Source organism: Typha angustifolia, chromosome 3, assembly GCF_048772165.1.
Source record: "Typha angustifolia cultivar Huaian chromosome 3, ASM4877216v1, whole genome shotgun sequence".
Lineage (NCBI taxonomy): Eukaryota > Viridiplantae > Streptophyta > Magnoliopsida > Poales > Typhaceae > Typha > Typha angustifolia.
Genome location: NC_133241.1, coordinates 804,493 through 828,546, shown reverse-complemented (window position 1 = coordinate 828,546; position 24,054 = coordinate 804,493). Strand labels below are relative to the sequence as shown.

General features: G+C 36.0%; 5 protein-coding genes across 9 annotated transcripts; 4 read left to right on the top strand and 1 right to left on the bottom strand.

The window, feature by feature from the left end:
* Window positions 1–369: 369 nt before the first annotated feature.
* LOC140758091 (uncharacterized) lies at window positions 370–2,444 on the top strand. Of its 3 annotated transcripts, none has more exons than XM_073094118.1 (3): window positions 370–576; window positions 1,405–1,842; window positions 2,328–2,444. In XM_073094118.1, the coding sequence occupies exons 1-2, from the start codon at window positions 391–393 to the stop codon at window positions 1,804–1,806; spliced, it is 588 nt and encodes a 195-aa protein (XP_072950219.1). In that variant the 5' UTR covers window positions 370–390; the 3' UTR covers window positions 1,807–1,842; window positions 2,328–2,444. The 3 variants fall into 3 exon arrangements, 2 of the variants coding, with proteins under 2 accessions (XP_072950219.1, XP_072950218.1); XR_012104073.1 differs by having other exon boundaries at window positions 371–576; window positions 1,405–1,859; XM_073094117.1 differs by lacking the exon at window positions 2,328–2,444 and having other exon boundaries at window positions 373–576; window positions 1,405–2,012.
* A 348-nt stretch (window positions 2,445–2,792) lies between these two features.
* LOC140758090 (thylakoid lumenal 17.9 kDa protein, chloroplastic) lies at window positions 2,793–4,753 on the top strand. The gene is made up of 4 exons (XM_073094116.1): window positions 2,793–3,178; window positions 3,282–3,396; window positions 3,478–3,547; window positions 4,419–4,753. The coding sequence occupies exons 1-4, from the start codon at window positions 2,928–2,930 to the stop codon at window positions 4,640–4,642; spliced, it is 660 nt and encodes a 219-aa protein (XP_072950217.1). The 5' UTR covers window positions 2,793–2,927; the 3' UTR covers window positions 4,643–4,753.
* Window positions 4,754–7,459: 2,706 nt separating this feature from the next.
* On the top strand, window positions 7,460–8,895 carry LOC140780089 (nuclear transcription factor Y subunit C-1-like). 3 transcript variants are annotated; one of them, XM_073125422.1, is made up of 3 exons: window positions 7,460–7,796; window positions 7,915–7,960; window positions 8,056–8,895. In XM_073125422.1, exon 3 carries the CDS (start codon window positions 8,063–8,065, stop codon window positions 8,747–8,749), a length of 687 nt encoding a protein of 228 aa, XP_072981523.1. In that variant the 5' UTR covers window positions 7,460–7,796; window positions 7,915–7,960; window positions 8,056–8,062; the 3' UTR covers window positions 8,750–8,895. The 3 variants fall into 3 exon arrangements, with proteins under 3 accessions (XP_072981523.1, XP_072981522.1, XP_072981521.1); XM_073125421.1 differs by having other exon boundaries at window positions 7,460–7,806; XM_073125420.1 differs by having other exon boundaries at window positions 7,460–7,811.
* A 2,988-nt stretch (window positions 8,896–11,883) lies between these two features.
* LOC140780091 (uncharacterized) lies at window positions 11,884–13,744 on the bottom strand. Its single transcript, XM_073125423.1, has 3 exons — window positions 13,586–13,744; window positions 12,163–12,276; window positions 11,884–12,076 (listed from the first exon to the last, which is right to left on the bottom strand). The coding sequence occupies exons 1-3, from the start codon at window positions 13,725–13,727 to the stop codon at window positions 12,030–12,032; spliced, it is 303 nt and encodes a 100-aa protein (XP_072981524.1). The 5' UTR covers window positions 13,728–13,744; the 3' UTR covers window positions 11,884–12,029.
* A 1,304-nt stretch (window positions 13,745–15,048) lies between these two features.
* LOC140777940 (uncharacterized) lies at window positions 15,049–20,045 on the top strand. Its single transcript, XM_073122373.1, has 4 exons — window positions 15,049–15,310; window positions 16,738–16,802; window positions 18,082–18,280; window positions 19,210–20,045. Exons 1-4 carry the CDS (start codon window positions 15,185–15,187, stop codon window positions 19,735–19,737), a joined length of 918 nt encoding a protein of 305 aa, XP_072978474.1. The 5' UTR covers window positions 15,049–15,184; the 3' UTR covers window positions 19,738–20,045.
* The last annotated feature ends 4,009 nt before the right edge of the window (window positions 20,046–24,054 follow it).

Genomic DNA, 24,054 nt, shown 5'->3' with positions numbered 1-24,054 from the left:
TTGAAACTAATTAAAAACTTTATTATGGCCTAATTACCCTTTAAACTTATTATCAAATGGGTTAATCATTTTCATCTGGTCCTAAAACACCAAACTTATTAGCATTTATGTATATAAATTTTATTAATTTAATATTTCTGATGTTAAGATTAAAAATATATATATATATATATATATTCCGTAAAAAATTATAAAATGGGTCGAGTTTTTGACGCAAGCTTTGACCTACCATTTCATGATATATAGAACTGTAATAATTACGAAGGTAGCACCATATAAACGTGTGGCTATTGCATGCATCCACGTGGCCAAATAATTGCCTGCCAGGTCGTACTGAGCTGAGCAAGTCTTCGGCAAGGTACAACTTGTACCCCTTCCTTTCCAGAGGAAATGGAACTGATCGCAAAGTGCAACTTTTGCACTATGGACCTTGCCAAGGTTCATGATAAGAAGAAGATAGAGATAGTACATGAGGCTCTCCACCAGCTCATGGAGGAGAGGAAGCACAAGGGCATAGACAAGGAGGAGGAGGAGGAAGAGGAAGAAAGCTTACTCCTCTCCAGATTGATCTCCCAGGTATTCTCTTTCTGAAATTATTCACACAAACGGAATAGGAGATGAAAGAATATGTATGTTAATCATGGTCTGATGCAATCAAAGGAATTTGCACCCACTGAGGAAATTAATCAAATAGCTGGCATGCATGATAGGTCAAGTGTGAGATATGTGTTACTTTGACTCAAAAGAAATTTGATGGTTCTGCTCCAGATCTGATCTTTCTTCAAATGGCCATTTGTTTTCTGATCAGATGTTTATGTATGCCATAACAGCTTCAATTCAGGTAATTTTATGTTAATGTAATCTATGTTGCAGCTTCTGTGATTAGGATAGACAAAAAGAAAACTTGTTGTGCAAATAAATTCAGAGGAAATTGAGACAATATCTCTGTTTTCGATGTATAGTCACTTGGGTTTCCAGATTGGAAGTTCTTATAGGCAATCTATTAGCATTGAAAGAAGAAGATCAATACTCCAAATGCTCCAGTTACTGAGGATATCTCATTTATGTGAAAAGAATTTAGTATATTGAATAGCTGCTATTATAGTCTTATGACAACCTCTATACAATTTTAGGAGAGGGGGAAAAGTTATTGCCTTCTTCTTTCATTTAAAGTGCTATAATTAGCTGAAACCTTTTATTTTTAACTTGCTACTTATCCATAAGAATTACAGCCATTCAGATGTAAAATTTTAACAAAAATGTCAGAATGACTAGTGTTAGTGCATTGTATACATCAGGTGTTAATCCGCAATGCTTTTTGGTGCTCTTTCATCACAATGGCATTTGACAACTTGAGAATATGTACTTATCAAAATTGAACATTGTTGTTTGAATAACACGCAGTTGGATTTGATCGAGAAAGATGCAGGTTCCATCCATTCGTGTGATGATTTACTCGAGAAGGCTGAGTCGTCAGAATCCAACGTCGTAGATTGTAGAACTGCTGAGATGGGGTTAGATGAGATAGCAAAGGAATTGAGGAGAGTAAAGAGGCAGAATTTAATCACTCACTGCCTTCTCTCGGTTCTGATTGTCGCCACCGCTGTCTGGCAAGTCAGTGAGGTCTCGATATTGCTTATGGTGAAGGAGAAGTTTAGCAATCCATTAAGAACTGTAGGAGATATTATCAAGAGATCTTTAACAGGGAAGAAGGCAGAGATTGAAGGAGCTCCACTGCCTCCAATTAGTGTTCCAGAGCTACCTCATATGGATTTGCCGACCTTGACTCTAAACGGCGGAGATTAAACTTCATCATATTCCTTCTTAATCCTTCAACTTCTGGTACATTCATCTTAAACGTGCGTTGCGGTTTGAGCTCCTCTTCTGCCTTTAGGATTGTTTCAATTGTGAGAGAATGTTTTGTGTCTTGAATTGATTTGCACTGTTTTAAATTGTGGTAGATATTCTTTCCTTGCATCTTTTGATTGAAGTAAATCTCCTGTTCTTGATCATTTAATTTTCTGAAATTGGAGAAATCAACTACCTGATTCTTTATATTTTGATACTGGAAGAGACTTTATTACTGATGGTTGAATCTTTAGTGGTATATTTAATGCTAATAAAAGAAAAAGCAACAGATCTTATCCAGGATTGAATCATCCACTAAAACTAATGTAGCACATACAAGAAGGAATTACATATCGTCTGTCGATATTTATGGTTATATCTATCGGGTCTTGCTTATTCGAATTCATGATGTACTACTTCCTATGATTGATTGAAATCCGATTGAATTTAATGTAATTCAAATTACACGATGTTGATAGGCTTGCCCTGGTACCATGGACCATCCTCTACCTCGCCGCACCTCACTCGCTTTTCGACCACTCTGCCTCCTTCGCCGCTTGCTGTCCCACCTTATCTCAGCTCCGAGGAGGGTTGCCATAGGATGGTTGCCCTTTATGGCCCTTGGACTGTTTCCATCGAGTTCATTATTTATCTATGCGGATCATGATGAAGCTACAGTTAACTGGCCAGTAATTCTATATGATATGGGTGTTGTCTCAGTTAAATCTTGAACGCCCTTTGAGTTAATATCTCCTCTTTATCCTGTCAATCATGAAATTATCATCCTACGGGCTTTCATAAAAAACATAAAAAGTTTAAAAAAAGAAGAAGAAGAGAAACACATCAATCGAATGTAGTCAATAGTTCTAAAGACAACAATAGAGATGCATATGCAATCTTGTGAAGCACATCTTGCCAGAATATTAGCCTCTTTATAATCCATATGCTCCCACCTACGAACGTGGAAAGAATGCAATCCAATTTGTATGGCTCACAGGTAATGGATAACTCTCTGTGAAAAGGATGACTCGATTCAGCACGCAAGTATTGGATAGAGTCAAGAAATAGGAGAGCAATAGATGTCTCTCGCAAAAATTCTCAGTTCTTCTCCATGCCCCTCTATCCTTACCTCCAAGAATCAAACCCCAACGGCTAGTTTTCCTTTTAAGGGTACACTCCTCTCCTCCTTGGCTCCCCTGGCGGTTGCCGTCGCACTCGCCTCTCCCTTTCCCTCCCAAGCAATCCCTTTTCCCAATTCCCAGTCTTCTCTTCTGCCCCCCACCACCCCTTTTTCCCAATCCCAGAATTTGCAGCTTGGATTGGATAATGGGTAACTCCTAGATCTCCTCCTCCTTGATGGTCATGCCATGTTCAATTTGTGCTAGTTTTGGGGCGTTAATAGTTCTCTCTGAGTGCAATGTTTTCAACTGCAGGAAGATTAGGCCTTGTCCTTCTACGAATCCTGGATGCGTATCGACAAATCCAAGGTCGTCGTCTTTTGCGTCTCCTTGGATAATTCCTGAAACCTCTGCGGAAAATGCCATTCAGGTAAAGGAGAAGGATCAATTCTTTTCTGTTGTTTTTAGATCTTAACTGTGCGTCCATACATTATTTTATTTTTGTCGACAGAATTTACGGGACGCGATCCAGAAAACGCAGAGGAATGTCGAGATTAAGGTTGACGAAAAAACCCCAAATGGTAATCTAATCAAACTGAACTAAACTTGCAGTGTGGTTTAGTCTTGATATTGTTCTTGTCTATGGAATATGTTTATTACTGTGTCATTGGTTGTTACTATTTACTTTTATGTTTAGTTGTGTCTATTCTAGTAAGAAGTTTAAGGTGAGGTAGATTTGGTATAAGAAGTGTACAAGAACTTGATTAGTAAAACTACTATGCAGCTAAAAGTTTATTATCATGATTTCGAACCAATATGATGTTCTTTTATCGCTTAATGTAACAGAAATGGCTTGATTACTTTCTATTCTTAGTGTTAGAATATAATATAAAAACTACCATTCTCTAACAACTTAAACTTTTAGAGTAGCTCGTATGATATCAGAGCCAAGAAAACTAGGTTTTAGAATTGTAAATTTATCACTGAAAGTAGAAGATGTGCAGACTACAGAGAAAAGATGATGAATTAAATTTGTATGCTTAATGAACAACTTTATGGTCATGCATCATGAAGTGTAATCATTCATCCATTTCAACTTTAGCTATCATAAATTTTGTAGCACACACTCTTGAATGACCACACAAAGCAATCTGCAAATACTAGAGGATCTGCTGAGTATGACGCAGAGATCTATCAATTCTTGGGAAATTTACACACAGAGCTATGTTTTTTCTATGACATTTGTGTTGAAAATATATCCCACAATCTCTTCAGTTTCAAGTGTGCCCCAATTTTTTTCCCTTAAAACAGACATTAAAGCAGAGTTTGAGCAGTCTTGCATGCGAAATTTTCACTCAACTTGTGATGTCTTGGTTACCTCCTAATCTGTACTTCTTTGGATGAATAAATCTATATATTGTACACTAAAAGTATCAAGTTTGTATATTATAGGTCATTATTTGCAAGCAGAGGTTGATGGTGGCTTTGGACGAGACATTATGGAGTTCTTAGTGAAAAGAGATTTTGTTGCTTATAGATCCATGGCCACTAAGGTTACATATGTTTATCCATTTACGACAGCTTTAGGCGATTCAAAAGGACAGAAGGAAAGGGTTAACAAAATTATGGAAGAGCTGGGCTGGTATGCTCCAGATTTCGAGTCGATGGATTCATAATTTGATCTTCCATAGAGAAATTTTATGTTGATCAGTTGTATATGCCTATAGTATGGAACTTGATTTTGCAACCAATATATCTTTTTCAAACTCAGTGAGAGTTTTTCTGCCTTTTGAAGTGCAGAGAACTAGAAATCTTATAGTAATTGTGTATGAGAAATTTTAAAGATGGAATTGAACAAGATCTCATTTGTTCTGTTTGCTGAAAATTATAATCAGATGTGGAACAATATCTTCTCAATTGTCACACATGTCTTCACCATTGTAATTACTAATTTGTTGTTGGGTATTCACTAATTATGACACTGAAATTAGAGGGTCAGACATGTTGTAGGTTTAATGTAAATGGACAAAAATTTAGATATCAATGAGTTAGATTACAAATATTTCAATACTTTTGTTGCCAATGAATACATAGGATTTGCAAAAGCACACCTCAAAATGGAAGAGAAAAAGGACCATCACCTTGTCTATGCATAGACTCTACAAGGATATATAAAGTTGTAGACTTTTTTGCAACTATGGTGCATAAAAACTGGCTAAAATCCTTACCTTCCATGGTTTGGAACATCTTTTAGAAAGATAGTGAGTGGTTGATGTGAACCGGGTTAACTTGCATCACATCAAAGGAATATTGGACTCAATATGATGAATCTATTTATTTTATTCGCTTTTATAATTTAGTCTGAGTCTTAATATGTTAGAATTTTATATAATTAGTTAAATTCAACTCTACACTGTTTTGAAAAAATAATCAGATGATAATGAAATAATTGGATAAGATCGGCGATGTCCTGATCTAGAAATTCATATTTAAAGTTTTCTTAGATTCAGATTCTATCTATGATGAAACGAAGATATATTCTAAGAATAATAAGAAAGACGAGTTTAGCTAACTTTATTAGTTTGTTTAGGATTCTTATTTTTATTCTCTATAAATATGTTTAATGAATGATTAATTGACTGCCCCTTGTCTATTTCCCTCTCAATTTGGCCACCAACCTCCTCAAATCTCTCTTCTTCCTCTTTGGAATTTATACCCTTTTCTTATTCGAATAGATCTGGGTCTATTTTGGATGGCAAGCCAAAGTTGGAGTTAGTGGCAAGTATGGTCTACTTGTAGATTGTGATAGAGACAGCGTGGATGGTTGATGATGGTAGTGGTGATTAGGCAAATTGCTACTTTAGAGGAGAAAAGGAAGAAGTAGACCTGCCCTACGGACTAATGGGATTGACGGATGAGGAAGATTAGAAGCTAGATGAGACTATTTCGACAGAAGAGATAGCATTGGTTGATGAAAAGTGAGGAGGGAGATATTGATGTCGGTGGCAAGTTGAGATGGAAAATAGATTAAGGCAAAAGCTAATCAATCCTTCATTAATGTCTTTCTCAAGATAGAGCTCATAAGATCCTATTTATAAAGAATAAAACATAAGAATCCTAAGCAAACTAATAAAATTAACTAAATCAGTTTTTCTTATTCTTTTCGAAATATTTCTTCGTTTCGCCACAAATAGAGTCCTAATCCGAAGACACTTCGAATATGAACGTTCTAGATCAGGACATCAATGATCTTATCTAAGAGATTTTATAATATTCGAATGTTTGATGAATATCTTCCGATTAATTTTTCAAAACTGTGCAGAGTTATATTTAACTAATTAAATAAAATTTTAACATACTAAGACTCTAACTAAACTATAAAAACAGATAAGATAAATAGACTAAACCTACTGAGCCTAGTATACCATTGATGTGATCCAAGCTAACTCGGTTCACATCAATGCTATGTTTGATGACTATCTAACAGTGAGCAGCTAAACCTTTTCCGAGTGTATTTTGTCCCACTTGAAATACTGTGCATGAATTGAATTCAGAAGTGGACATTGAATAAGTTCTTTCTTGGTCAGGATCATTAGAGAATGCTTATCTTACTATGTAATGGATAATTCTCTTTGCACAGTTACTGATCAATTTGTCTCAACATATCTTTCCATGGAAATATATGCTATGATATTACACTATAAGTTGCTCTTGTTGCATTGCACCTAATAAATTACTGATAGCAAACAAAAAGTTATATAATGCAAGCTAAATTTGAAAAATATATATATATATATATATATATATATATATATATATATAATAACAATTGCTTTACTGTCTCAATCTATGTTAGCTGCAAATACTGAACTGAACTAATTGACAACTACAACAATCAGGATAAATTCATCTCATCCAAGAAATTAAACAGATACCCAAAAATGAAACATTGGATTAAATTTTCCGCTTCCGTTTTTCGAACATGTTACCCTAAATCTTAGACCTTAAAATTTTGAATGGTTTGAAGTTCATAACATGGTATATATCCAAGGAGATAACGTTCTGATTAAAGTCTTAAAACACCAAAGAACACTAAACCATTAGAATCATTTCTTAGATTTTACTTTATTTTCCTCTCCGCAAGTATCTTTTTTCAAGTATGACTTTTACTATTGAAAACATTCAAAAGATTTGCTCCATACTCCAAAATGCCACTACTAATCACTAAGTAAAGCTCAAGCTCTAAGTGCAGTTGACCTCTCTTTATCCCCCAACATCTTTCCGTTTCATATGACAGTAATGGAGAGAGACAATGACATAAAAATTAGCTCAGATTCCTTACCATCTTGGATAAAAAGAAAGATTAAATCATTCAGTATTTTTCACTGTGTAGGGGTGATGGATATTTTGTGAGTGTAGCTTTGACCTACAATGAGATTTTCTTTGGAGCAATTAATGAGATTCCCACTGAGCAGAGACAAACAAAATCTCCAACCAACACTAGAGAAGGGGAAGATGACATCCAGCTTTTTATTTACTCCACTGCTCTGCCCCCTAACGGCCAATTCCATCCCCTCCTTGGAATTCTCACCCCCTTAGCTCTCTTCTTCTTTGCCTCCTCCTTAATTATATCTACTGTCCTGCCCCCACTTCTCTCCTCCTCTGTTTCACCATCTCCTCTCTTCCTCCACTCATCTGCTGCTGTTCCAGTGGATGAATCTAAAATAGGCCCCCTCCAACTTCTTCTTCTTCTTCTTCTCACCAACCTAAGCAAAGGAAGAGGAATATAAGCACCTGCAGCCTTATCTCCTTGCAGAGAGAGAGAGAGAGGTTATCAAAGATAAGGTTTTTTATTTTTGCTAACTCCATCTTATCCTTGCTCTGACACTAGAAACTGAAGCTGACCCACTTGGGATATCCTCTTCCTCTCCCTTCTTCTCTCTTGCAGGTCTCCTAATTAGACCAAGAAAGAGAGGTTCTTTCCCAGTTTAAAGGTAAAAGAGGCACCTTTTCTCGATAAGAAAAAAAGAAAGTTCTGTTTTTTTTTTTTAAGAAGAAGAAAAGATGAGTTTGTTGCATTTAAATACAGAGTGAGGATGGAGAACCAGCCGCCACATCCATATCCACAAGCGCCATTCCACCACCTTCTGCAGCAGCAGCACCAGCAGCTGCAGGTGTTCTGGAACTACCAGCGGCAGGAGATCGAGCACGCCACGGACTTCAAGAACCACCAGCTGCCGCTGGCGCGGATCAAGAAGATCATGAAGGCCGACGAGGACGTGCGCATGATCTCGGCGGAGGCCCCCATCCTCTTCGCCAAAGCCTGCGAGCTCTTCATCCTGGAGCTCACCATCCGCTCGTGGCTGCACGCCGAGGAGAACAAGCGCCGCACTCTGCAGAAGAACGACATTGCCGCCGCGATCACCAGGACCGATATCTTCGACTTCCTCGTCGACATAGTCCCGAGGGACGAGATCAAGGAGGACGGACTGGGACTAGTCGCAGGGGTAGGGGGTGCTGCTGCCCCTGCTACCGCTACCGCCGCTGCAGGGATACCATACTACTATCCTCCAATGGGCCAGCCAGGAACAGGGATGATGATAGGGCAGCCGGCCGTGCCCGGTATCGATCCGTCCTTGTATGTCCACCGTCAGCCGCACGCGTGGCCGCCAATGTGGCAGCAGAATCCAGCAGAAGACGGCGGCTGTGCGTTTGGCGGCGGTCAGAACTTGGATGGCCAGGGCTATGCTCCTCCTCCTCCTCCTCCTTCAGGTTCTTCTTAGTGAACAAAAGAGAAATATGAATGTGATCAGATATCCATTTCAATGCTTTTCTTCTTCCTCCTCTTCTTCTTCTTCTGCAATGCATGTGTATATCTCTTTGTTATGATGCACATTTTAACTTTATAGAACTTTTGAGTTTCCCTCTCAATCTCTCATATTCATGCCATTATGCTCAACTTAACTTTAGTTCCTACTTGCAGTTGCTTTTGTTTGTTTTGAACTACTAGTTGTTTATTTTAGTTTTGAGATCTTTTACCGACAATAATTACTTCTAATAAAAACTGAAAGAAGCTTCCTCTTATTGTAGCAACATTATGTCAAGTATGAGAATTAGAGAACATGGAGATGATTACTAATATGCAATCTTGAACAAGAAAGAACTTGGTCTTCTTGAAATAGGGGTAGATCAAAGTGCTCTTCTTTTTACTCCTGTAATCAAATAGTCTTAGTGGAGTTTGTAAGATTTACCTAAGAGCTGAAGATGTAATGAACTTAATATGGAATCTTTTTTAAGCCTATGAAGTTTAGCTTAAATTTGCCAAATGAAATGAAAATTATGATATATGAGAGTAGTATCTTTCAGGGTCAAATAGATGAAAATATATGAATTGATAAACTCCACTAAGATGAACAATAAGGCACTAAATGTCCTGTGTCAGTTTCTATACTCCAAAAACTAGATGCTAAAAGATCAGTTAGAAAATGTCTTATTACTTTTAATAAGCAGTAGGAGAACTAAAATAAAGTGATCTTTCAACCTCTGGTACAAGTTTCTATTTTCGACATAACAAGGCTTTGCTACGGACCGAACATGGGAAAAGAGATTTTAATCATGTATGATTATGATGGAATGCATATCGAATTCAAGCGAAAGTATCCAAGGTAAATAAAAGTTCTAATGGCAAGGCTCCAATGACAATTTTAATCCAAATATGGCATGGTAACTAATATTTAGTGAAGTCTTCATAAACTTCTGATGGAGCCTTTGAGTTGGAATAAGTCTATACCTCAAGAATTTCTTGATACTCTTCTTTTTTGATACTTCTGAGTTCTGACACCTTCATGATTAGGAATGCAACCTTCTTTCAAGCAGCACATAAAGCATTTTATGATCAAGCAGTAAAAGAAGATCATGTTACAAATCCTAAATATGGAGATATAAAGTAGTAATTAGCATCACAGGTAAGATCCAGACAACCAACAGTTGAGGAACTTACTCTAGAAGCTTATATTAAACATGCTATACAGCACAGGTGAAAGTAGTCAGAGAAGCTGAACTTTTGAAGAAAGTGGTCCAGCTTGCTAAAGCATATAGTAAGTTCAAAATGCAAACAAGAAAGTAATTTAATGTACTATGGTTGTAGCATTAATAGGTCTGATAATTGGAACATAATAGAAACATAACATCAAACTGAAAGCAAAAAAATTATGTTCTGTAAATAAATAATTGCAAGTTACTGCAAGTAGTAGTTCTTCTCATGTCTAATATGTCTGAACTGAGAAGTTTTCATTAACTTAATTAGCTCTTCTTCTTCTTCTATGCAAAGAAAGGAAGATCTCACACTTGCAGATGCAATCGGAGATGATACTGTCATGCAAGTCAGCAGTTGAATTGGTTAGACCTATACACCAAAATTCTCTCAGCAATTGAGCCTAGGGTTCCATACTTCCATTCTTGCTGTGCTGGGAGGTATACACATTTGGAAGGTTTGGTTAGAAATGTCAAGTTTGATGCAAAGATCCAGCTCCAAAAGTATTTATTCTTTGGCGTGGACATTTGAATTGTTAAATCTTTATTTGTCTTTTTCTACCTTAATTTTGAATTGTTGCAAGGAAGTTTCATAATTTATGTTGTTCCATTACTCATGGAACATGTCTATATATGCCTTAACAAGATGGTAGTAATGAGAAACTTTATGAAACCTAAAAACCCATTTTAAATATTGATCTAATTTGATTTTTTAAGTAATCACCTGTCTCTTTATTTGTTGATTTTTTACTAATGAGGCACAATGAGCCATTACTACCACATTCTTCTTGTTTTCACAAGGGATGTGCACTAGAATTTGGTGGATGCAAAAGTAGCATACCAGTGGTCTTACCTCCAGATATTGTTGCCAAATATTTTAACTGGGCATATCAGAGCATCAAAAGAACTCCAAGTCACCATTGGAGGAAGTTAACTCCTTTCAGTTACCAGTATCACATTCTCTTTACATGGGTACCTAATATGCAATGAAACCAATTTTTGCAAACTTCGTGGGCAAAATAAACATCACCCATCACTAACTAATGGAGATTTTTGCAAACTTCGTGGGCAAACACTTGTGCTGAAACAGTCAGACTAGATTGGTTTACATGATGTTGAACCATACCAAACTACACATGAATAACAGTTAACCAGACATGAGGTTTCACCTCTTATAAATGACCTTAATCACTTGCACTGAATCAGATATGTTAGGAAAACTCAAAAACACCTGCAAAAGTTACCTCTGCAAGACAAGAGTAATCAAATACAATCGAACGATATTTTTCTACAGAAAAAGGAAAGAAATAGAATCAAACGATGGATGGAAATAGTGTATTAAACAAAAGAAGAAACTGACATTACGGTTCATTTTCGATAAAAGACAATGCTAGTGGGTCCAACTGCATGGTTGTTCTGGGACCATGAGCAGTTCATAGATAATCCCGAATGCCAGGGTTTCTGTTGATCCAAATCCTCGCTTGCTTCAGATGGAACATATGGTTGAGAGTCTGGCAAAATTTCAGTTTTGGATGATTGGAAGTCTATCCTCATCCAACAAAACCAAGCTAGACCACAAGTGTTGGCCTTCTGATCTCTCTTTATCCTTTCTTATCCAAGAAATCATCACTTCAGAAGGCTAAAACTGAGAACAATAAAATGCCCAACCTGGATAGCTACTTCGCAAGTTGAACTGACCATTTACCCAACATAGAACACATCAGTTAAATCAAACACGTGAATTTATTTTGAAGGAAATTCCTCCATCTTATATTTCAGATAGTCCAATGAGAATTTCAGAACCTATCAGATATATATTGGAAGGCAACTTCAAGTGAAAGAAAAAAAGTACTTGCAGTTGATATATCACCACACAAACACAAAATTCCAAAAGACTGGTTGAACATTAAGTCATGGAACAAAGATCTGGTAGGGTCATTTTATCAAATAACAGCTATAAAAAATAATAATTGATTCCTATTTTTATCAATACAAAGTAGGTAAGCAGGTTAAGATTGCAAAGCAACACTCTCATGCACCTTCAGCAAGAGTTCGTTTCGATGTGCTGATGTAGAGAACTGCACGCATAGGAGAGTAAACATTAGAACACACCGCCAAAACAGAAGAAAAAAGGGAACACTCCTGAAGTAGTATTCAAGATTACCATTGTTTCCTCTAATAAACGCATCCCCATATTTGTTTTTCAGCTGACCATTCACATACTCCTCGGTTTGCTCCATTGCAATGTTCATATATCCATCCAAACAAGCAAGAATACCTGCACGAAGTGCTTGTATGATATACATCGAGGTCATTTTGCAAACAACGCTGAAACTGTAGAAGTAACTGCTTACAGAAGATATGGCATTACTAAGATTGCAACTCCTCAAGTTCATTAGCAGGTAGAAAAGTTGGTTAGTAGATAGAGAAGGTTGGAACAGTACAACTGTAATTAGGAATGGAGCTCCTTATTTTCGTTATAGGGAATATGGTGGGAACTTGTTTGACCAACAAACAGAGAGGAAATTTTGGCATAACAAACAATCAGAGATGACATGGTATTTTGATCTGGAGTTGCCAGATATTTTAGTAATTTCGAGTCATGCAACAACAGAAAAGTAAAATATTCAATAAATGATCTGCAGTCGAAAGGACAGCCAATATATATTTTGAAAAGGAAAAGACTAAAGGTACTAACAGATAAAAGCAACAGATAGGTAACTAGCAAAAACAGCTTTGTTGAAGGCATCAATTATAGTCCAAAAAGAGTTAAAATAGAGTTTGTCTAGGCACTTTGTTGAAGGTCTAACAAAAATTCCTTCATATTAGCACACATAATATGTTTCCACAACTCTTGGCATTCAAGAAACATGTTACATTGTCTGTTCCCTAAACCCTAAACCCTGAAACGTATAGGGCCAAGAGAATTTCAATCCAAACTTGACTCTACTTAAAAGTCACTAATGCAAATCCAATCCGAGTTGCTACGACACTATACAAGGTAAATGCATAGTCATATTCTCTCTACAACTTCTCTTCCTCTCTACTCCTAGCTAATGAAGAGGAGCACTTGTAAAAGGTACTATACATTGCTCGCAACACTTTTTTCTCACTCCACTTCATCTCCCAGGGCACCACTATGCAAACAATTGGTTCCGACTTCTTTCTGGCTTGTGAGAAAGGAACTGACAAGTAAATAACTGGAATGTAAACATAGCAATTCGGGATTGGCTCTTCAGACATAGCAATCTGTTTGGTGAGAAGGTTTGATCATCCGACAGCAACCAATATATCTTCTTTCTAATTTATCGCTTAAAATCACTACGTCTTGACCTAGTTGACATGGCCAAAGACGTTCGCAGGTTCAGATCCCACCCAAAAGTTGCACCTTTCTATCGAAACACATCTTTCTAGTCCCAGCTTACCATAAATTCCACACCAGAATCAAGGCTTTTCAAAGGAACAGAAACAACAACAACGTCGAGCAAACGCATAAACAAAGACCAGCGAACTCCAATTACAGAACAAATGTGTGGTATTTCGGAGAAACCCTAGAAAGAGTACAGCTGGGAGGATTAGAAACCCACCTCTGTAATCGACCCCGGAGTTGAGTTTGACGACGACGGGCCGGCCCCTGATCGACTTAAGGAAGTCCGCTGGCGTCTTGACGGCGCCACCACCACCACCACCTCCGCCTCCCCCGCCCTTCTCTCCACCGCCAGTGCTCATCTCTCTCTCTCTCTCTCTCTCTCTCTCTCTCTCTCTCTCTCCCCTGTTTCCTTGGGCCGTGACAATTTAAACACGTGTTGCATTTGGGTTGGAGCACAAGTGAACTGGCCCAGTTGATCAGACCCATGGGCCGGAGTGTGAAAAAAAAAGGCTCAATATTTTGGGGATAATTATATTTTGACCCCTTAACTATCAGTTATTTTCACTTTTACTCCTTTTTTTGGCTTTCTACAACTTGGCCCCTGAACTTTTCAAAATCATCAGCCTATTCTGAACATTGTTTTTGGGATAATTCATTAAGCTTTAAACAATTATTACAAGGAAAGCCAACACAGAGTGACAACTCTCAAGAGGAGGAGAGGGAAATGGTGATACGAGGCAAAATGAGAAACAATACGAAATGATACATCACATCTAAGCCCATAAACATCTGACCATTACACAATACGATGTCAACATTAAAGAGTTAAAATAAAGTTTCGAGGGACCACCATCCACAATAAACACTACCGGAATAAGAAGATATGTGGTAGCAAACGACCTAATAATGAAGGAGGATGATGGGGAGAATAATGATAAAAAGTGATGGAGACGATAAAAAAAGAAGAGTAGAATGGTAAAATTTAACAAATTATCATATCAAGCCGACCACTAAAATTAGTCGAGATAGTTCATCGTATGGGATAGAGCTAGATAGCTAGTGCCTTCGGAGTAGCAACGATATGAAAAGGGAGGGGGCAACGAGCGTGGAGAAGATGAAAGTAGTGGTAGCTAGGGGAGAGCATAGACTTTGAAGAGCGAATCTAATCAAAGCCAACAAGAGCTAACTAATGATAGCAACGATGAGAAAAGAGAAGAAAAGTAGAAAGAGAATAAAATAGGAAGAAAATATGAGAAATAGATGGAGAAAAAAATCCTAATAGGTGATGGTCCTGATGGAGAAAGCTTATCCTCTCCTCTGGGCATTAAGCAAAAAAAGACAAAGAAGAGAAACCACCGGTGGCGACGAGAAAGACTATTAGTTAGAGAGGAGAAAAAAACTCTAAAACCCTATAGCACAGCAAATTGTTAGGGCTGACGTATAATTATTCTACTTAAAATTGATAGAAAATTTTCGAGTCCCAACAATTACAAAATAATTATTATTCCTATAAAATATCTACTCTCATGGCAAATATAATCACTATGATAGGAGATCATTAAGATTTTATGGATACTTTGAAGGACTATGTTTTACAAAGTGTTTCTGAAGTACCGATAATACACCGATGGAAGGACCTAGTTGAGAATTGTGAACAGTTAAGGGGGTCAAATTGTAGATTAAAAAAATGAGGGTGAAAGTGAAAATTAGTTACGGATGCGGGTACAATATACATAAAGTATTTGATCCGTTCCGCTACTTGCGTACAGTTACACTTTAGTCTGAAAAGAGAGCAGAAGAGAGATCGAACGGCGCCATGGAACTCGACGGCGACGGAGCTGGGCTAGGGTTTCCGATATGGGCGGCCTCTCGTCGAAGGTTCAAGCCCGACGATTCCTTCTTCGCTGCAGGAAACATGGAGCGGGAGCTCCTCGCCAAGCAGGTAACCCTCTTTGATCCCTACCTTTTTAAGTATCGCGTGGAAGTCCGACATTTCTGGGATGTTATTTCTCAATTGGTGCAGTGTTTGTTGTTTCTTCTGAAGGGTTGGACAAAATGCGAATTTGAGTAACTTGGGTTGCTCCATGATTCATAGCTTGGAGTTCGATGTTGGTTGATTTTGGGAAGGGAATATATTTTTATTCCTTTTCTTGTGATTCAAAATGAGCTATTTGGATCTCTAGGTTTTGGGCTAATTAGTTAACTGCGTGGTTTCGCACGTCTATCTGCGAAAGTGTAGGTTGCACCTTTAAGATGGTGATAGAGCTCTCAAATTTTTCATTTTGGAAGTTGCGGAGGAAAGGTTGATACTTTCTTGATATCACTAAGATATGGTTTCTTTGTATTCAAATATTGATTCTAGTATTCCATTTCCAGTGAGAAGCTTGTAATCTTCTTTTGTTTGTTTTGACAACTGAGAATTGTAATTTTGAAAAATGCAATAATTTAGAGGAAATGGCTCCTTCATAAGATCAAGGAATGTAAATAAGATATGTGCTACAACTTTGCTTTACCTTTAGATGGTGAGTGTTAATATGTTATTTGTGATCTGGACTTAGATGAGGAGATGCTATTCTTGTCAATAGACAAGGACAATGTGAGATCAGCTCAGCTACTGGGACCATTGGAGTTACCAAGATCGCCGCCTCACTTAGGCAGGCAGCGAGATGCCAGTCTTAACTGTTTTTCAAAACTTGATAAGTTGATATATATAATAGAAGAGCATGTTGAAGGTTATCTGTGTTTTTAGATTGCATCTTCTTGGGGTTTTCTATTGCAGGCTTATCCTTGAAGGTGCTTGCAACAACTGATAGTTCTTGTGCAGTTCCAACCATGGATTGGTACTGTCTGTGGAATTTGTGAGAGAGATCTTCATCTATTGTGATAGTAAGGCTTACCTCTCACACTCAAATGGGAATGAGTCTGAGACATGAAACAACCTCGTCGATAATAGAATAAGGCTTCTTACAACAATCTTACCCTTCCCAGGCCCCACAATTGTGAGAACTAGTGAGCCTCCCTTTTACTTTATAAATTTCTGTGAGGGTTCAAAAGGGGATTAGGATTTATTTATCTAATTTTCTTCTGAAGAGGAGAGAGAGCGATATTGCGTCATATTTTGGGTACTAAGAGAACAGGATTCAATTTAGGAAAGATGCTTGCTTATCATCTTCAGATATCATGATCAACTGATGATGGACAAAATTTTGATTTTTTTTTCTTTCCTTCAGACTACATTGCTGCATAAAATTGCCAAGTATTGTCTGTCAGTTTTACAAAAAATGCATGATTATATACTTCAAATATTAGAATTATATGGAGAAGATTTATCAACAATGAGACAAGTTCAAATGTTTCTTGATTTTTTAGGTTGCGCTAGATCTCACAGAAGATGAACGATATCAACTTCAAAAAATGGAAGTTGCAGGTGCCAAGTAAGTATTTATCAAAGTTTTCTCCTCTTTTTTTGAGATTTCACATCTTCAGGAAAGAGTTATAAAATATGTATGAGTCTATCTTGTTGATTTTGGGAGTACTGTCTAGCGTTGTATACTGCAGATAAGGCATACTTTATTCCAATTCTCTGTTTGGAAACATGTATTTGCATTTTGACACTTAATTGGGTGAAGATTTGATTTGATAAAAAGCAGTATGAACACCTCGTGTATGAAACAAATTTGGCTCCAGCAGTATCTTTCTTTCAGGAAGCTTTATTGCCAAATTTCATAAAAGTTCTTTTGCTGGATCCTTCCAAGTGACACTGAAATGCTTCTGTTCTTATGGCACGTTATGCTTCCATTGATTCATAAGTTACAATTTGACTCCAGTAGTATACTTTTCGTAGGTTTAGGAAATTTAAAGGCAAGATTCTAAATATCAGTTTCAGGATCATTATTGGCTGCTTGAAAAAAATAACACTTATCAACCATATCAGCTGTATTGATTGTCTGTTTCGGACTATTCGGATTGAGGATTGGCCGATCCATTTCAGCGATATGGATCAGGATTGGCTGAAACTTTAATCCATGATTATATACCATAATTATGCTTTAGCTGCTTATAATCAGCAAGGCCACAACAAAGCATTTTGGTCTTGGTTTCGGGCTTTTTTTGTGAAAGGTTAAACAACGGTTACCAATGTAGCAATTGTTTTCGTATACTGGCATAGGTCTTTTAATGGCTTCTTTGTTACCTTTAGTTCTATACCTTTTGTCCATCTGTGGATTTGCAATTTTGCATTAATCATTAACTGACTTTCTATTGAAATATACATCACTTCTACTTGTCTCAATCTATTAATTCAGTATTCAACTATAAAATGCATACAAGCGTCTTATTTCTTGTGGGTGTATGTGCTTGTGTAACTCATAAATTTGACCTATCTAGTACTACAGACTTTTGTTATGAGATGAGTTATCAGCTATCGCAAATTCACAATATGAATGAACATTTGTTCAAACTAAGACAGCCAAACTAAATGATATCAGCCCAGTGAGTAAATGTCAGAAAGGTTATAGCCTTATAGGTTCTTCATCTAATCACCGGCTCATGCATTTGTGCCCACCCTGTTAACTTGTCTGAGCAATTACTGGCTATGCTACCGGCATCCTAACATTTCAATCTTCATGTTAATACCCTTTTAAGCATTCTTCTTTCCTTTTTTATCTTTAAGTGGATTACCAATTTTGATTTGATTCTTAAAAACTTCTGCAGCACTGTCTTTTGCCCTATTGCTGGTTGTGGCGCTCAGTTAGATTGTTTGGAGGACTTTGAGGATCACTACAACACCCGACACACTGCTTCATGCTCTGTATGCTCAAGAGTTTATCCAACGTCCCGCTTACTTAGTATACATGTTTCTGAAGCACATGATTCTTTCTTTCAAGCAAAAGTTGCGCGGGGTTTTCCAATGGTAAGTCTTTTGACCTCTTACAGCATCGTGTTTACACATAATTTTAAACTCTGCCATAGGTAGCAAGCATTTTTAGTTGACTGTGCCACTGTATAAATTGTGAATCTGTGACTATATTAGCTCCTTGGAAACATGAAATAACATATATAGTGAACCAACACTAAGAGTTGAAAGTTTAGTATTTTTACAAGTGTCTCTGTTTGTAATTAAGAAGCAATCGTGGATTAATTGATGCAAGAACGAATCTGTTATCATTAACAGAAAATGTGCAAAGTTTTCATGTGGAGACTAGGATAACAGGTAAACTTGTATGCCTTGGATCCTAGAGAAACATGTGGAAAACTTTATGATACTTGGACTATAAGTTAGGATATTGCAAAAGTGTAAGTATCTAAAGCAATGGGGGTTCTGAACACAAGTTAAGCCCTCCAGTGAATGGGTATACTGTCTGATTGCATGTGTACCATAGTTGTGGCTTTCTGTCAAAGATCAAAGACCTCATAAAAACATTCTAATGATGATGTATACCATTTCGAACTGCTGTTTTTTTGTTTATCGTCGTATTTATTTTTTTAGATTTCCCTTAGAGCTAGTTGATTCACTTCAAAATGCCCATGTACTTTTATTTTCCAATGGACAGACATTATGCAAAATAGTTGGGTTGATCAGATTACATTGCTCAGGGACAACTGAACTCATATTGACTGCTGGCTATTTGAATTATTTCAACAAGGCTTCTTACGAGTGATTAAACTACCACATTAATCTTAATATGGGAATTATAGCAAAGTGTTTTTTTTTTCTTTTCAATGTGAGTAGTTTTACAACTTTCCTGCATGAAATTGATGCAGTAACAAAATTGAGAGATTCTAATTCACTGCTGATTTTAGGATCTGTACTCATAGTATGGTATATAATGTCTGAAACAGTATGAGTGTTTGGTGGAAGGTTGTGGAGTCAAATTGAAGAGCTATAAAAGCAGGCAACAGCACCTTATGGACAAACACAGTTTTCCTCCTTCATTTGAATTTTACAAAAAGGCGCGCCCATCCAAGAACCAACGCCAGAAAAATCAGCGAAAGCAAGCTACCTACAGGAGAGAGGAAATGATGGAGACACAAATGGATGTTGATAGGAAAGCTTTGAAGCAAATGCATCAGAAATATCAGCCAAAAAAACCTGATAAGCAGGAGACAAAGGAACTGGAAATTGAAGAAAAAATAGATGATCATCAGAAGTATCAGCCGAAAAAAACTGATCACAAGGAGAGAAAGGAAACAGAAATGGAAGTTGAAAAAATTGATGATCTTGTTTCAGCTGTGTCAAAGCTAAGCACATCAGAGTCTTCTCCTTCATCGATAAGTTTCGGTCATCGCCATACCCGTGGCTTTGCTTTTGTTCCTCGATCAATCCAACAGAATAGGAAACAGACCTCTCAACGAGAAATACATGAATAGCATTATTCTTAAGTAGGTGAAAATGTTGTAGATTTGTTCTTGGGTTGTGCTTGTTTGCAAATTGGGCACGGTCTGAAGCAAAGCAGAAGATTGACAGGATGAGCGATGCTCGTGACAGAATATCAGTGGAAGAATAACATTATATCAGAAAACTTTGTCGTATAATTATGTTGCTAACTGAGAATTTCAACCTCATCTGTTCTTGTTTCTTTCTTATTTCTAGATTTAGCTTAATGTTTATAGCAAAGTAATTACTTGGATGATCTTCCTTACTATGACATTTTCCACACTGAAGTTAAACCTCAAAATATTTATTAGGTTGGGTTATCTTTATGATAAAAATTATATTATGGATAATTTTTATCATATTGCTTTCATTACCAATATGAATTGCTCTACTTAATCCTTACTCTCTAGTAGGCAGCATTCTACAATTTTGTTAGAAAAAGATGCTATTATTCACACAAACACACACAAAAAAAAGGACAAAGGCTTAAAATTTATCATTTACAAAAGCCAGAAGGCACATAAATGATAAGAGTCCAAGATAAAAAATAATTAGGAAAGAAAAAAAGAAGATCTGCCATATACTATGATTACCTTATAGCTTTCCAACAGATATACTTACATTTAAAATTAGTAAAGCTGCCATCAGAAATCTAAAATTTAGTGATAAATAGTAACTAGTCAGCCATAAGCCCATGATCTTTTGTCCTATCTTATGTCTCTAAGTTGGTAAAGTCCAAATAATATTTATTCCTCCTAATAATATCAATTTGTGGCATGTTCTCCAACAGTTGCTCCATTACATTTTTCATATTGCCAACTCAATTTATTTTTGAAACACTTTTGCCCCCCTCAACTATCTTATATAACAATTTTACTCTAAATAAGAATAAACTAAACATACAACTAAGAATTAAAGTGCCAGAGATAATAAATAAGTATATTTATATGAAACTAAGTAACTGTCCTTTTATTGTTTTCTTGGTTCACATCCTTCAGACTTCCCTCTTTCCTTTTTCTAAAATCCAAGAACCCTAGAATAAATTATGAGAGTGGATTCAAAACAACATTCTCTGCCAATGTGCAATGCCATGTGCCAATCTTGTACTAATTTTATCCCACTATGGTGTGATCTGTGATCTGCCCACAGTTCTGACTCATAGGTTTAAATTAATTAAATGCCAACATACTCTCTGTCAGAAAACTTTGTTACTCTTAAACACCTTCATTAGATATGTTAACATTTGATTATCTCGAGAGAGATATTCTTATATAATAAAGTTTGGATCTTGGTACTTCAAATTTTTCTCTTGACTTTGGTTACACTCTAATTAGTAGCCTAACATGTGAAGTTGTACTTCCATCCATATATAATAATTTTGCATTTGCTAATAAATAAGCATATTTCATGAACTCTTATATGATTTCTCTCTCAAATTTAAAATATAGATTGAATAATAAATCATAAGAGCTCCATTTTTTCATGCTATTATTAAGTACTTAGTTGACCTAACTTCTTCACAAATATTGATACAATTGATACTTATTAGCCCATGTTCACTCATAGAATAAGATAATCTTATGTTGCACGAAAATATAAATAAATATAAGAATAGTTATTCATGAAATAAATATATTCTGAAATTGGCCTTATATATTACTTATATGCAATGCATTGGTTTATACAAATAATACATTTTTTTAATTATATATTATTGTGTAAATTGCATATTTATCAAACATATGACCATATTTTTGCATTGTGATTATAAAATTGGTATTAAACTTTAGTTTTGTAGCACCTTTATATAGTGGGATTTAATTACTTCTACTACTTTTTGGGTACATGTATGATTCAAGATTTGAATATAAATTTCTATTATTTTTCACATGAAAATAAAAAAATTAACAACAAATAATCATCTATATTAGATATGCATATTTCAAATTATGCAAAGTTACAAAACTACCCCTGAAGTTGTCATTTAGCTTTACTTTACCTCCTGTTTCTATGTGCCAATGTCTCTCTTAACTTTGTTGTTAGAAGTCATTATAATAATTTTAAGATTTAATTAGATATTCACATTTTAAAATATGATTCACTATCATTTAAAACAATACAATCTCCATGCTTATTAAAAAAAGTGTTTAAGTGTTATATTTAGATATTATAAGAGGTAAATTATATATTAAATTATATATTTATATATAGAAAAATGAGAAATGAAATTATTATTTTAATTGCAAGCAACAGTTAGCAGCTAATGTCAGATATCATTGCAGTTGAAATGTTATGAGTTAAAGATTCCTCTTGAGGGGATGATGAGGAAATCTAATGACATGATACAATTATGACAGTTGACCTTATCCACCATCATGCCACTTCAACTACCCTTTTCTTTTATTTGGAAAATAATTCTAAAAAAAATTACATAATTACACTTGTTATCCTAAATTTATCGGCAAAAATAGTCTCTCTCTGAGCTATCGAAAATATCTCACTCTCCTGATATCATAGATTAAAAAAAAGATTAAAAGAAAAAATAAGGGCATTTTAGTAATTAAATAAAAATTCTCTTCTTAGTTTTAAAATATAGGAGTTAATATGTAAATATAGCTACTCATGTTGCTTAATTAAGACTTATAGATTTAAAACATAATGGAAACTTAAAAAATAATTGTTCAGGAAAAATACTTTGAGAAAGGAGAACAATTCAGAGAAGTTTAAATGTAATTAAATAAAAGATAAATTTATTAAAATTTTCCTTTTAAATTAGGTTTGTTTGTAAATATTAATTAGAGTAATATTTAAGTTTCAGAATACTATTTGGGTGAATAGGTAAGTGATAGTTTGATGCATAATATTAATTATATTTAGCTTCTCTAAACTTTTCTTTTATCGTATAAACTTGTTCTAACTTTACTTGGGAAGGCTCGGGATGCTGAGTTAACCTCTATTTTGTGTTCTGATACCGTCGACACCTTACACGTGCGGGGCACTAATATGTAACTTTTTTTGGGGAACGCCTCGCCCTCTAACTAATACAATTTATATATATAAAAAAAGGATGATCATAATTGTTATGTTAATATTAATTTTTGCTACGTATAGAACAAACGTTTTATTTATAATTTCTCTAACATTTCTAACTCTTATTTAGAGGTGGACAAACCTACCATGATTTAGGTTCAGTTTGATCAAATCCATCGCTGTTAGAACCAACTTAACCTAACTTAATGGACCAAATCCGACTCAATCAATGACATCTGAACTTAATTGAAAGTGACTTAGATCAATTAGACACTTGTTCTAAACCGCTAATAGACCCGTCCCTAACTTATTCATTTTGTTGATAATATAAGGAAGAATAATTCATAAATAACCAAATATAAATGAATAATTAAATTATTAAGGTTTAACTTAAATAATAATTGAGAAGTATATATATATGAGATAATAATAATAATAATAATAATAGTAATAGAAGAGAATAACACTCAGAAGAAGAGGTGAGCATCCCAAGGCGGAGGACCATAACACCCCCGGCCCCTTTCTACGCTTAGTGGTGCCGCGGTGCGCCGCGCGCTCTTCGAGGCGGTGAGTGATAAAATAAAGTAAAGCCGGTGGTGACTGCACCGCACCCACCACCACCACCACCACCACCTTCTCGGGAATCGTGGCATGACCTCGCGAATCTTGACGCAGATTTATGACACGTGGCGAACATCGACCGAAAGTAATTGCCTCCATTGGATCTCGCACTTTTTTATTGTTTTCGAAAGATAATTCTAATCTGTTTATCGGGTCGGATCTGAGGGTGATTTATAGGATCGGATCCGGTATGCATCGCCAGGTGGTGAGGGTGATACTGTGGACTGACACGTGTGCAACTTGAGCCCTATACGTTTGTTCATGTAGGTGGGTGAGGTCACGTGGGAAGTGTACCCTCGTGTCTGATACGTCCAGGGATGCTGATTCAGATGGGCCCCGCTCCATTGATGGCTTACACCCTATAAATTAAATTCCAATATCAAGACCTTAATTATTAACCATATTTAGTACTAGGAAACTTTTTATTCTGCTCCTTATTTTATTGTCTTATTGATTTGTTCTATTTACATGTATGTGGAACCCCCAAATTTCTGATTTAAACCTTGTAATTTTGTTGTTTTTATCTTATTCTTGTGGAATTTATGTGTAGAAATTATTATTTTTAATATTGGAGGGTGTGAAATAGAAATTTCGTGTAATATTATATTTTTTTTCCTCTCTCTTCCGCTATACTGGGGGAGTTGATGGGGCGCTATTTG

Coding starts and splice junctions, on each gene's coding strand:
- LOC140758091 (XM_073094118.1), top strand. CDS start 391: ATGGAACTGATCGCAAAGTGCAACTTTTGCACTATGGACCTTGCCAAG. Junction 577..1,404: donor TCTCCAGATTGATCTCCCAG/GTATTCTCTTTC, acceptor AATAACACGCAG/TTGGATTTGATCGAGAAAGA.
- LOC140758090 (XM_073094116.1), top strand. CDS start 2,928: ATGTCTCTCGCAAAAATTCTCAGTTCTTCTCCATGCCCCTCTATCCTT. Junction 3,179..3,281: donor CAGCTTGGATTGGATAATGG/GTAACTCCTAGA, acceptor TTTCAACTGCAG/GAAGATTAGGCCTTGTCCTT. Junction 3,397..3,477: donor CTGCGGAAAATGCCATTCAG/GTAAAGGAGAAG, acceptor TTTTGTCGACAG/AATTTACGGGACGCGATCCA.
- LOC140780089 (XM_073125422.1), top strand. CDS start 8,063: ATGGAGAACCAGCCGCCACATCCATATCCACAAGCGCCATTCCACCAC.
- LOC140780091 (XM_073125423.1), bottom strand. CDS start 13,727: ATGAGCACTGGCGGTGGAGAGAAGGGCGGGGGAGGCGGAGGTGGTGGT. Junction 12,277..13,585: donor CTCCGGGGTCGATTACAGAG/GTGGGTTTCTAA, acceptor CACTTCGTGCAG/GTATTCTTGCTTGTTTGGAT. Junction 12,077..12,162: donor GTTTATTAGAGGAAACAATG/GTAATCTTGAAT, acceptor CTATGCGTGCAG/TTCTCTACATCAGCACATCG.
- LOC140777940 (XM_073122373.1), top strand. CDS start 15,185: ATGGAACTCGACGGCGACGGAGCTGGGCTAGGGTTTCCGATATGGGCG. Junction 16,803..18,081: donor ATGGAAGTTGCAGGTGCCAA/GTAAGTATTTAT, acceptor AAACTTCTGCAG/CACTGTCTTTTGCCCTATTG. Junction 18,281..19,209: donor TTGCGCGGGGTTTTCCAATG/GTAAGTCTTTTG, acceptor TGTCTGAAACAG/TATGAGTGTTTGGTGGAAGG.